We start from the raw sequence: 13926 nt of genomic DNA, 5'->3' as shown, positions 1-13926 counted from the left end.
AAAACAAAAAAACAGTTTGCATTTTCTGCATACAAATGCACATAGGGCTTAATTCACTAAACCGTGATAACTCAAATATCACACCTTATGAAAAGATAGCACACCTTATCAAAGTTAACACGCCTTATCAGAGTAGCATAGCGAGTGCTACGAACCCACGGGGGCCCGGGGCAGGACGAGTGCCATTGCCAATTAGCAGGCATAACTTCGTAGAGCTAGCTATGCTACTCTGATAAGGCGTGTTAACTTTGATAAAGTGTGATAACTTTTCATAAGATGTGATCTTTGATAAGGTGTGAAATTTGAGTTATCACAGTTTAGTGAGTCAAGCCCATAGTGTGCAGAAAACTGTGCGCAGAAAACTGAAAGACAAGTGTGACCCTTGCCTCAGTGTATTTGATTGGCCACTTTCCAGCTGAACACAGTTTGCATACAGCTTGTATTTGCAGCACTGTCCTCCATTCAAATGTGCCGCCTCCGGGAACCCTCGTAAGCCCTTGTGCCCCCAAGTGCTTCTGTAGACTGGCAGCTCTGTTCTGCGCATGCACGCATACAGACAGTACAGAGCCACAACATTAGTGCTTCCAAGGGCTCCCGAAGGAGTAGTCAACCACTTGGTCTTAGCTTAAAGTACACCTAAAGTGAGAGGTATATGGAGGGCGACATGTTTATTTCCTTTTAAACAATGCAAATAATTGCCTGGCGGTTTCTGCTGATTATCTGCCTGTATTACTTTCAGCCATATACCTTGAACAAGCATGCAGCAGATCAGATGTTGTCACTGCATTAGTCACATGCTTGTTTCAGAAGGGCCAAAGAGATCCACAGGGCTGCCAGGCAACTGGTATTGTTTAAAAATAAATAAATATGGCAGCCTCCACATACTTCTTACTCCAGGTATGCTTTAAAGAGAACCCGAGGTGGGGTTCTGACAATGCTATCCGCATACAGAGCCTGGGTCTGCCTATACTGCCCAGCCTCTGTTGTTATCCCAATCCCCCCTAAGCCCCCCCTGCGCTCTCCTATCCCTCATAAATCACAGCCGCGACAGCATGTCACAGTGGGCTGTGTTCACCTCTGTACTGTCAGTCTGCTGCTCCACCCACCTCCTGCATAGCTTCGGTCCCCGCCCGCGTCCCTTCCCTCCCCGCTGATTGGAGGGAAGGGACACGGGCGGGGACCGGAGCTATGCAGGAGGCGGGGGGGGGGGGGGGGAGGGGCGAGACTGATCCTACAGAGGTAAACACAGCCTGCACAGTGCAGCTGTGATTTATGGGGGATAGCAGAGCGCAGGGGGGGGGGCTTAGGGGGGATCTGGATAGCAACAGAGGCTGGGCTGTATAGGCAGACCCAGGCTCTGTATGCGGATAGCATTGTCAGAACCCGACCTCGGGTTCTCTTTAAAGTGAACCTAAACTGAGAAGGATGTGGATTTTTCCTTTTTAAATATTACCAGTTGCCTGACTCTCGTGCTGATCCTGTGTCTCTAATACTTTTAGCTACAGCCCCGGAACAAGCATGCAGATCAGGTGCTCTGACTGAAGTCAGACTGGATTAGCTGCATGCTCGTTTCAGGTGTGTGATTCAGCCACTAGTGCAGTCAAATAGATCAGCAGGACTGCCAGGCAACTGGTATTGTTTAAAAGGAAACATCCATATCCATCAGTTTAGGTTCCCTTTAAAATACACCTGAAATGAAAGGAATACAGAGGCTGACATTTATTTCCTTTTAAGCAATGCACATTGACTGGCTGTCCTGCTGATCCTCTGCCTCTAATACTTTCAGCCATAGACCATGAAAAAGCATACAGCAGATCAGGTGTTTCTGACTGGATTTGCCACATGCTTGTTTCAGGAGTGTGATTCAGACCGTACTGATGCATGAAAGATCAGCAGAAGTGCCAGGCAGCTGGTATTATTTAAAAGCAAATAAATATGTCAGCCCCCATATTTCTCCCTTCAGGTGTCCTTTAAAGGAGTCATCAGGGGTTTCAAATGAAAATAAGTGCTACTTACCCGGGGCTTCTTCCAGCCCCAAGCTCCCAGCCTGTCCCTCGCTGCAGCTCTGCGGTGAGCCGTTCGCCGCCTCTACCTCCCCGGCGATGACGTCAGGCTGACCTGGAGGTCGGCCTGTACTGCGCCTGCGTGAGCGGCGCTGTCAATCACCACCACATGGACCAGAGCGTACTGCGCAGGCGCAGAACTAGCCGACCAGTACAGGCCGACCTCCAGGTCAGCCTGATGTCATCGCCGGGGACCGAGAGGGAGAGGCGGCCAACAGCTCACCGCAGAGCTGCAGCGAGGGACAGGCTGGGAGCTTGGGGCTGGAAGAAGCCCCGGGTAAGTAGCACTTATTTTCATTTGAAACCCCTGATGACTCCTTTAAAGAGAACCCAAGGTGTGTTTGAAGAATGTGATCTGCATACAGAGGCTGGATCTGCCTATACAGCCCAGCCTCTGTTGGTATTCCAAACCCCCCTAATGTCCTCCTGCACTCTGCAATCCCTCCATAAATCACAGCCCAGCTGTGGTGCTGTGTTTACATCTGTAGTGTCAGTCTCGGCTGCTCCCCCGCCTCCTGTAGAGCTCCGGGCCCTGCCCCCCTCCCTTCCCTCTAATCAGCGGGGAGGGAAGGGATGCAGGCGGGGACCGGAGTTCTGCAGGAGGTGGGGAGAGCAGCAGACTGACACTATAGAGAAAAACACAGCCCGCTGCGACACGCTGTGTGTCGACAGCACGGCTGTGATGCGACAGCACAGCTGTGATTTATGAGGGATTGCAGAGTGCAGGGGGACCTTAGGGGGTTTGGGATAGCAACAGAGGCTGGGCTGTATAGGCAGATCCAGCCTCTGTATGCAGATCACAATCTTCAAACCCACCTCGGGTTCTCTTTAAAGTGTACCAGAGCTGATTAAAAATAAAGTTTTATACATACCTGGGGCTTCCTCCAGCCCCATCTGCTCAGATGGCTCCAACTGACGGAAGTGCGGGGACACGGTACCGAAGCTCTGGGAAGCGGAGGCGTGGGAGCAATCCAAGCGGATGGGGCTGAAGGAAGCCCCGGGCATGTAAAAAAATGTTTTCTTTTATTCAGCTCTGAGTCGCTTTAAAGCATGAGTACCTGTCACACCTGCTGCAGTCATCAGCAATGGCTCACTGGCCATTAAAGTGATACACAAACATACAAATACTTTGACATTTAAAATAAAATCACTTTCACTATGACAATTATAGAAAAACCTAAAAAGTGCTTAACAGGTGGAGGCTGTCGAGAAAAGCAAAGAGACAGAGGACACAGTTGTGAAAGACGCTCAATTCAAGTAGATCAGATGACTGAAGTCAAACAACTAACCATGAAAGGAAACGAACGTCTGTAATGGGGGATAATCATTACCAGAGAGAAGAACTGAGCCACCGGGGAGGGAAATAATCATTGTGGAAGGAGAAACCAGACCCATCTGTGCATAATTATAGGAGCGCAGTCCACTACTAACGTCATTCTTTCATACAGCCTTCAAGAGCAGGGAGGAGCTGCAGTAACACAGTCCAGTGCTAGGAGGCGGAGCTGACTGGCATATGATCAACAGCCAGCAAGCCATAGTGGTAAATACAACAGATACAGAATAAAATGAAGAGTGCATACACACATGCAATTTTGATTGGCCAATCACTGACCAATTTTACCACCTCCATGCGGTATGAGGGCCAACAGATTTTAAATACTATGAACAGATTGTGTAGGTAAGCGCTCATACTACATGGAGTTGGTAAAATTGGCCAATCACTGGCCAGTTAAAATTGGACATGTGTACCAAGCCAGAGACATGCTTGTTAGAGGAGTGGGTGGTAAAAATTCCTTAAAGGGATACTGTAGGGGGGGGTCGGAGAAAAATGAGCTGAACTTACCCGGGGCTTCTAATGGTTCCCCGCAGACATCCTGTGTTGGCGCAGCCACTCACCGTTGCTCCGGCCCCGCCTCCAGTTCACTTCTGGAATTTCTGACTTTAAAGTCAGAAAACCACTGCGCCTGCGTTGCCGTGTCCTCGCTCCCGCTGATGTCACCAGGAGTGTACTGCGCAGACACAGACCATACTGGGCCTGCGCTGTGCGCTCTTGATGACATCAGCGGGATCGAGGACACAGCAACGCAGGCGCAGTGGTTTTCAGACTTTAAAGTCTGAAATTCCAGAAGTGAACCGGAGGCGGGGCCGGAGCATCGGTGAGTGGCTGCGTCAACACAGGATGTCTGCGGGGGACCGTTAGAAGCCCTGGGTAAGTTCAACTCATTTTCCCCTGACCCCCCTACAGTATTCCTTTAAGTTTGGAGTTCCACAATAAAATTAAGCATCTTACTGCTTTCATATGAAAAGGAGATAAAAGAAAAATTAAATAATTATTAAATTAAATCATGCAGCCCTTAAAGAGACACTGTAGTGAAAAAAACAATTATGATATAATGATTTGTATGTGTAGTACAGCTAAGAACTAAAACATTAGGAGCAGAGACATTAGTCTAACATTGTTTCCAGTACAGGAAGAGTTAAGAAACGCCAGTTATCTATGCAAATGAGCCATTGAGCTCCATGAGTTTGAAAGTCGCAGAGCTCTGTCTTCTGAAGCTTGTTATCTCAATATATATATATATATATATATATATATATATATATATATATATATATATATATTCTGAAAATAAAACTATGAGAATATTTGCTTTGCTACTAATGCTCTAGTAACACAACCAATTAATTACATCATCATTTATTTTTATTTACTTTTTTTGCTTCAGTGTCTCTTTAAAGCTGGGTTTACACATAAAAAGTGTACAGTTGCATTCCAGTCCTGTCAGTTTGCATCCGTGTTTTTGTTTTTTTTTTTTAAATGGCTGGGTTCACACATAAAAGGTGTACAGTTCCAATCATCAGATAAAACTGCTAGAAAACTGATGCAAAACTGACAGGACTGGAATGAAGATGTATAGATTTATGTGCAAGCTAAGGCTCTGTTCCCACTAACTGAGAACTGACATTTTTTGGTCCATTCTCCGTTCATTGCAAAACTGACTACTCCTATTTTATATACATGAGCCATTAAGCAACATCAAGCAGGCCGCACTTCTGTGTAGTCCGCAATAATCCCAGAAGAGCAGATGGATTCCCATATAGCCTATGGGAGTAACGCATCTAACCTGGGCTCCAGCGGACCATCAGAGCAGACACTACACTGTCCACTCCCCGCTGGCCACACATCATCCATGCCAAGTGGGAACCGAGCCCAAGTCCCCTCCTATTTGCAGCACAGAGGAATGGATTTTATCTGAGGGTAAGGCCAATGAGATGCAAATAATTTTGAGTTGGAGATGGACCAATCAAATTCCGCTGATTGGACCATCTTCAAGCTGCATAAGTTTGCATAATCTATCAACTCAGAATTATTTGAGAGACGTAAAGAAAAAACTGGAGCAATAGCCTAGTGCAGTGATCTGCAAACTTGGCTCTCCAGCTGTTAAGGAACTGTAAGTTAAGGAACTACAAGCCCCACAATGCATTTGCCTTTATGAATCATGACTGTGGCTGTCAGACTCCCGCAATGCATTATGGGACTTGTAGCTCCTTAAAGGGATACTTAAGTGAAAATAAAAAAATGATTTTTACTCACCTGGGGCTTCCCTCAGCCCCCTGCAGCTGTCCGGTGCCCTCGCAGCCTCGCTCCGATCCTTCTGTCCCCGACGGCGGCTACTTCCGGGTTCGGCGACAGCCGCCGACAGGCTGGGAACGCGAATGATTCTTCGCGTTCCCAGCTACAATATATCGCCCCCTATGCTGCTATTGCGGCAAGAAGGCAATAGCAGCATAGGGGGCGATATATCAGTTTTTATTTTCACCTAAGTATCCCTTTAAAGGGTCATCAGGCTTAAAAAAAAAAAAAAAAAAAAAAAAAGGAGCTTTACTCACCTGGTGCTTTCTCCAGCCCCTTGCAGGCGACTGTCCCACGCTGACCGCTCCGCTCACCGCCACCGTCCCGAGCTCCCCGCACGGTGCAGAGGCCGAGGTCCTTACTGCGCCTGCGTGAAGGGTGCTGTCAATCATGGCCACGTTGCTCGTGGCGTACTAGCAGTACGCCGCAGACAACGTGGCCATGATTGACAGCGCAGCGGCGCTTTACGCATGCGCAGTAAGGATGACCTCGATGTCGGCCTCCGCACCGTGAGGGGAGCCCGGGACAGCGGCGTAGAGCGAATGGTCAGAGTTGGACAGTCGGCTGCAAGGGGCTGGAGAAAGCCCCAGGTGAGTAAAGCTTTTTTTTAGTATTTCAAAGAACTTTATTGGCAGTATGCGAAAAAATAGCCAAAAATGTGCAATTTGACAGCAAATAAAGCTTTTTTTTTAGGTTTTGCCTGATGACTCCTTTACCAGCTGAACAGCCAAGTTTGCAGATCACTGGCCTAGTGCAACCAGTTAGGTCCCAGCAGTTTATGATTGGCTGCTTTAAGCAATAACTTTACTTTTGCTCTCATTTTCCTTGCATCAGAACCAGTGGGTTGGAGATCAGACACCAGGAGTCAGCCTGCAATACCAGCCTGAAATTATTTTTTTTTATTTTTTTGGATAAACAATGATATACATGCTCAAAGTCAATACCCATATCCTTTCAATAAACCAAACTCAGTTTACCCTTTTGGCAGCTGTGCCCGAGTTATGTAATGTAGATAACTCAAGGACAGGGATGCCCTGGGCAACTATACTCTACCTGCAAACCCCTATATGTAGAGTAGAGCTTTGATATTTACCTATTCCTGGCACCGAATCGGGCCTCTTCTTCATCCACAGAGCAGTGCTGTATGTGGATATCCTCCTCCAGGTCTGATCACATGATATAACGTGATCATGAACCAAAGGAGCATATCTGCACACAGCACCACTCGGTGGAGTAAAAAGAGACCCGATTCAGCACCCCAAAATAGGTAAATATCAAAATGCTCCTTGCGCTACTCTGCCTATAGGGGGCGGCAGAAAAGCATGCAACGTTACAAGAAAAGAATTAAAAAGGGCAGGAAAATGTTAAAAGTGTTATATGAGCAAATGACACAGTTATAATAAAGGGTTATAGAACCGATAAAACATTCACTCATCTCCCAGCTGATAAAGTGAAATCCTCAGCAGAAATCTGTATAAAAATAAAATAATAAGTGTGATAAGCCTGGATGTCTAAAGACAAGCACAATGGACGTACGGAAGATTGCAGGACTGGACAAATTAGTCAGAAGTCAAGCATTCCAGTATAGTCAGCAGAAGGCCATGCTAATCCCCAGCCAAAACTATTTGCAGAATTTTGTGTGGCGAAACCAGATGGCAGACCACGAAATCAGACACAGACAGCACTAGAGTATCTATGCCTTGGCCACTCTGTCCAAAACAAAGAGAAAAGGTATTTGGCTGAAGTTCAACTTCTAAAAAGACACAAAAACTGGTTTTCCATAAAAATAAGCTAAACTATATTGTCTACCCAGACCTCGTGATCTGTCCAGTCCTGCAAATACACACGTTACACAACAGGCTAAAGGAAAAACCACTCTCATATTTACTCAACAGTCTGACTCTAATACGGGTCCATAGGCTCTGTAAAGCAAAACAAGCCAGGATTACACTATTTGTTTGGGGACTCTTCCCTTGGAAGTCTTTATTCATTGAAGAGATATAAATACCACTAGTCTGCTCTTGGGAAACTGACCAATAAATCTTCTGAAATACCAGAGTCCTGCGACCCCTCAGGGGAGAGGTTGATTCGATTCAGCTGAGGGGCGGGGTGGAGTGTCCAGGGCCTGATGAGGGCTTCGTGAATCTGAAATCAACAATGGAAACTCAGCCACTAACAACTCTTGAAGGTCTTTGGCCATATTAAAGCCTCAACTACACAGAGGATTCTGAAGCAAGCCACGCAGCAAGGATTTCATGCTCAATTCCAACCCAACTTCACTTTCAAACACTACCCCCCCCCCCCCCCCTCATTTTGGATAGTTGGTAAAGATTTCATAATTTGCCTGGCAGTTCACCTTACTTCGCTACTAGGGAATTTTTGTCTTACTTACGTTTCCATGAGACGAACGGCTTTACTGTGAGCCCCGATGGTCCTAAGGACAGGAAGTGAGGTATGTATGTGAAAATGTGGCGGAGGTTAAAATGCTTTAGGCTTCTTTCACACTAAGGACGTTGCGTTAGGTGCTACGTTAAGGTCGCATAACGTGCACCTAACGCAAAGCATGGTGGTGGTGGCAGAGGACGTTAGCAAAGAATTAAGCGGCTCTTTGGTGTGTCCGTGATGCGTACTATAGTACGCATGCGCTGGTGGAGACCACGTGAGCGGAACACTCTGCATCACGTGGTCCCACCATTGACGTCAGCACAGTACAGTGAATATTAATTAGCCATGTGGCTAATCACTGCGCCTGTGCAAGCAGGCTAACGCTCTAACGCCGTAGCATGCTGCACTTTAGATTGACGTGCAGCGTTACAATGTAACGCAACGTGGGCACTGTGAACAGCCCATTGCAGTTACATTGCTGTACGTTGGGGGAGCGTTACAGGCTGCTCTAACGTGCGCCTGTAACGTCCCACTGTGAAAGCAGCCTTAATCTACTGCACGGTCACTCACTCACAAAAAGATATTTTTTTTTATGGGAGAGGCGCAGACTGTAATTTAAAAGGACACCTGAAGTGAGAGGAATATGGAGGCTGCCATATTCATTTCCTCTGTGACCAACAAGCTCTGCCTCTGGATGAGGTGCAGCTGAAAACACAAAATGTACAAACTACTTACATGCCCCACACTGGCCACTGTCTCCGCATCACCCTTTAGCACCACTTTCCGGGGCACGTTTTCTCCTGCAATCCTGAGAAATGTAGTCTTGCTCTTTCATGTTCTTCCTAATTTGGGAGCCACTCCTGACTGACCCACCCACCAGCTGAATATATAAAAGGGCCAGGGAGGTAGCTGAAGTGCACTAGCAAGCAAATCCAACTTATTCAAAATGAATTTAGTCTACCTTTTTGCTTCTTTACACACACTTTAGATTTAAATGACCTAACAATGCTATTAGAACTTGCCTTGTTCAATATTGGGCTTAGGTAAGCAGTAATACAAAATCAATTGCTTGTAGGTGTGTTGAGCACCCAGCATAATTTTTTTCCCCCTTACAATGAACCTCTGCATATGGGCGGTTTGTAATGCAGGGTGCCATTGGAGGATATTTCTACTGACTACATCTCCAGTCATGCATTGCAGCAGCTGGGAACACGCTCCACAGGTGGAATCTTTGAACTGGTGCCCACTAAGCAAGCTCTTAGTGCACTCCACATGGACGGGGGTGCTAGAGAAGCAACCCCCCCCTATAGGTAAGCAATTTGTCATCCCCCCCCCCCCTCTCCCCTAGGTAAGCAATGGCGCACGCCCTTCCCAGCACACCATGAACCTCCCTTATGGAGAGGATCATTGTGAAAATGCTCAGTGCACTTTAATCTGCTACCCATTGATTTTCTTGCAATGGTGCGCTCCCATGGTAACAAGTACTGCAGCACTATATGAGCAGCGGATGGTCCAGGCCTCAGTCCAGCCTTCCCATCAGTCAGTGGGAATGCCAGTAATCTTGCTTGCATGGCAAATTTGCTCATCAATCGTCCGTGTAGTTTGGGCTTAAAACATTTGCATTGACTGGCCAGGCTTCCCCATTACTGAAGGGTTGCCATGTTCAGCGTGCGACAATAAAAAAAAAATTAAAATAAATAAATTAGAAAAACGGGCAACTGAGTGTAGCGAATAACGTCAGGTGGGATAGCCTACAAGTAAATAAAAAGTTAATTACTAGGGCATCCAATCAGCGCTTCACCAGGTCCTGTTTGTCAGCAGACATTTCAAGACATACATAAGTAAAGAAAGTCAAAACCATGCGATCGCTATAAGGCAGTAGTGACATTCTACAACATGATTTCAATGTGGCAAAGAGAAACAACTCTCACACTGCACAAAGCAGGTATGGCTATCAACTGAAACAATCAGTAAATGTGACTTTTAGAAAACAGAACGTCCCAATCTCAACCAAAACGGCAGTTTTGTGCTGACATTCCAATAGATTCCAATTAAAATCTGCCACCGCATTCCATGACTGTTTCAAATTGCTGCACTCTTCATAGAATTGGATTTTTACAGACAGGCAGATCCGATAAAAAAAATAATCCCGGGATCCAGCTGCCTGTGTGAGGTTAAAGGCCAACGGAAGGGAGAAGCATATGGAAGCTGCCATATTTATCTCATTTTAAACAATACCAGTTGCCTGGCTGTCCAGTTGGTTTATTTGGCTGCAGTAGTGTCTGAATCACACCAGAAACAAGCATGCCACTAATCCTGTCAGATCTGACAATACTGTCAGAAACACCTGATCTGCTGTATGCTTGTTCAGGATCTATGGCTAAAAGTATTAGAGGCTGAGGGTCAGCAGGATAGCCCGACAACTAGTATTGTTTAAAAGGAAAATAAATATGGCAGCCTCCATATATCTATAGCTAGTTTGTCCTTAAAAGGGAAGGTCCGAGGAACTAAAAAAATGAAATTCACTTACCTTGTGCTTCCTCCAGCCCCTGGCAGCCGACCTGCGCCCTTACCGCAGCTCCAGTGGTTACCGGTCCCCTCCAGTGCAGATGCTGACCTCACCAGGTCGGCATCTTCCTGCATTCCACTGTGCGGCTCACTGAGTCGCACTGACGTCATCCAGACTGTTCTGCGCAGGCGCAGAACTACTGTGTCTGCGCAGTACAGTCCAGATGACATTAGCGCGACTCAAAGCCGCTCGCGCAGTCGGCATCTTGCGCAAGAGGGGACCCCGGACCACCAGCGTGGAGTGAAACTGCGGCGTGGGCACAGGACGGCTGGCAGTGGCTGGAGGAATCCCCAGGTAAGTGGATTTCATTTTTTATTTTTAAAGTCCTTGGATGTGTCCTTTAAAGCAGTATTGTCACCATAAAAATCAAATTAATGTATTAAGTGATAAAGATGCTAATCCTGAATTCAAAACTTTCACAACTTTTTGTGCGGTTATGGTTTACAGTTATCACATACTTGAGGAGCACTGGCCCTTTAGTAGTCAGTGCCAAACAGTTGAATGCTGGGGGTTCTTTTTATCTATAATATATTCCTCCTCTTACCTTTATTTCCCTGCCTAGCTGCTTATCAGAAACACCCTCTGATCACTTGTGTTTACAAGCAAGGCTGAGGTGACTCAGCCTTTGGAGGAAGAAAAAAAAAAAAAAAAAAAAAAAAAAAAAGACAGTGCAGATCCTAGTATAGACCTCAGTGGGAGCGTCTGAAGACTCTGGGAGGAGGGCAGCTAATGAATACACAATGATCAAGAAAAGGGGGGGGGGGGAACAAGAGTCAGGGAGGATATGATGCCAGTGTTAGCTTAGCAAGATGGCCACTGCCTAGAATTTTCTGCTTTTCCTTTATAAAATTCACAGGAATCATTACGTGGATAGCACAATACATCTGTTTATGTAAGTAAAACTAGTATTTATCTACTTATATACAGTCTTTCCCCAAAAATAAGACAGTGTCTTATATTAATTTTTGCTCCAAAAGATGTGCTAGGGCTTATTTTTAGGGGGATGTCTTATATTTTTATCAGGGAGGGTCTCTCAGCAGAACATTTACTGAGTTGTTCCTGGATTGGAAGGTATGCTACTGTACTGATCACTCAGGCACCTGCCCTATCATCCCTGCATACAGCTGATAACCTTGCTGTGTGCTGGGATGACAGGACTGGTGACCAAACAGCACTGCAATGCTGTGTCCCTGCTTGTTTGCTGCCTCGTCCTTTTCTTTAACTTCCGCTAGGGCTTATTTTAGAGGTAGGGCTTATATTTCAACCATGCTCAAAATCCCATCTAGGTCTAATTTTCTGGGTAGGTCTTATTTTCAGGGAAAAAGGGTATGTGTTTTTTATTTCTAGGTTAGCATGGGTGTCGCTTGTTCTTTAAACCCTGCAATCTCCTGCATTTTCCTGCTGAATGGTTTGTCCTCACTGGACCTGACCTCACTTCCTGTCTGCAGGATAAATGATCACTTCAAATAACAGACTTCTCTAGCAAGCTTCACAGAAAACAGGAAGCAGAAATGAACTTTTTTAACAGTAAAAAGGAAGCAGAAATTAACACATTGATTGTAAACATTTGACTGTTGGAAACAAACTAAGGCATTTTTAACAGTGCAAATGGCAATTCTGATTCCAATCGCATGTAGTGTAAGGCCCGGCTCACATTAGCGTTCCCTGTCCGGATTTTCCTGATCTGATCTGGACCGTATACTGTACAAACGGAACGTATGTTCCGCATAGCAATGCAAAGTCTATGCGGACGTTCACACGTGTCCGTCCCGTACAGTACGGAGCCGGACCGGATCCGGACTCCGGACACTTTTCCAACATGCGCTATTTTTTGGGTCCGGATCTCCGGCCCACGCACCCGGACCCGGAGCCGGACCTGAGCCTGACAGCACCATCCGGAACACAGAAACCAATGGGGAATGGAAGGCACAGAACACACTGCCTACAAAAACCTGACGTTCTACCCCACTTCCTATGCGTATCCAAGCGGCCATTTCGGATGGGGACACATGGGCCAAGCATGTCTGGAGTGGAGCAGCAGTGACAGACGTGCTGGAGCTGTTTGGCAGAATGTCGGAGGTGGAGGTGAGGCCTACAGCGGAGGAACCGGATTCTACAGGTGCACCTTCTGCTGACCCCAACATTTTTTTATTTAAATTTCACTATTTTTTGCCCAAGGATCCGGATGGCAGCCTGATGCATGCCTGATACAAACGGACCGGATCCGGATGGGAACCGTACGGTTCTGATCAGGATCAGGTCCTGATCCGATCAGGATCCGGTCCGTTTACTTGCCAAAACGCAAGTGTGAACGGGGCCTTAAAGCCCTAAAAGGGAAGGTACACACTACTGTACAATATGTACTCCAGATCAACAAGTGATCCGATTTGCCGATGACCAAAGAAAAATTCTGCTTAAAAGACGACTGAAGTGAGAGGGATATGGAAGCTGCCATATTTATTTCCTTTTAAACAATACCAGTTGCCTGGCAGCCCTGCCGATCTATTTGGCTGCAGTAGTGGTTGCATCGCCCCCTGAAACAAGCATACAGCTAATCTTGTCACATTTTGATAGAAACATCTGATCTGCATGCTTGTTCAGGGTCTATGGCTAAAAGTATTAGAGGCATGACTGCCATGCAACTGGTATTGTTAAAACTAAATAAATAGGTTAGCCTCCATTACATAACTCTGAACTCCAGTGTCCCTCCTGTTCCCCCTTTACAACAGCTCCGTAAATACCCAGTAGACTTGAACAAGCAAATCTGAACCGGACATGCCCGAGTTCACAAACAATAGAAGGGGTTGCTTGTGCACAAAGGAAAGAAGGCGCGTATGAGCGATTCCGTACACTTGGCTGAAGCGGATCATTAAGTCACACATGTGCAGTGAAAATACACTCACTTAAGCTGTGGGCTCTTCCGGTGTAGTGGCCGAATAGGTTTAGTAACAGGAAACCGGGGAGAGAGATTATACTAGAAGCAACAGCGGACTGCTTACAAAACCTTGGAGAGATGCTATAGTCTTGTGCTGAGTGTGGGAAATGTGGCCTCACACTGGAGAAAAGCCATATTCTTGTGCAGAGTGTGGGAAATGTTTTGTATATAAATCAATACTTGTTATACAGGGCAGCACGGTGGTGTTGTGGATAGCACTCTCGACTTGCAGCTGTTGCGAATCCCACCCAGGGCACAATGCATAGAGTTTGTATGTTCTCCCAGTGTCTGCATGGGTTTCCCCCGGGCACTCCAGTTTCCTTCCTCATCCCAAAAACAC

The 13926-nt window shown here is 46.4% G+C and overlaps 1 protein-coding gene across 4 annotated transcripts in view; it reads right to left on the bottom strand.

Moving 5' to 3' along the window:
• QRICH1 (glutamine rich 1) overlaps positions 1-13926 on the bottom strand; it is an 89678-nt gene that overhangs the window by 59053 nt on the left and 16699 nt on the right. For 3 of the 4 annotated variants that reach the window (XM_068252659.1, XM_068252662.1, XM_068252661.1), the window contains one exon: positions 7732-7842. The exons of the other annotated variant lie outside the window; for it this stretch is intronic. In XM_068252659.1, the coding sequence (XP_068108760.1) occupies positions 7732-7842 (111 nt within the window). The remainder of the gene's footprint in view (positions 1-7731; positions 7843-13926) is intronic. 4 annotated transcript variants of the gene reach the window in all.

This window comes from Hyperolius riggenbachi, chromosome 9 (assembly GCF_040937935.1).
Source record: "Hyperolius riggenbachi isolate aHypRig1 chromosome 9, aHypRig1.pri, whole genome shotgun sequence".
Taxonomy (NCBI): domain Eukaryota; kingdom Metazoa; phylum Chordata; class Amphibia; order Anura; family Hyperoliidae; genus Hyperolius; species Hyperolius riggenbachi.
The sequence above is the reverse complement of the archived record's forward strand: the minus strand, read 5'-3'. Positions and strand labels throughout refer to the sequence as shown.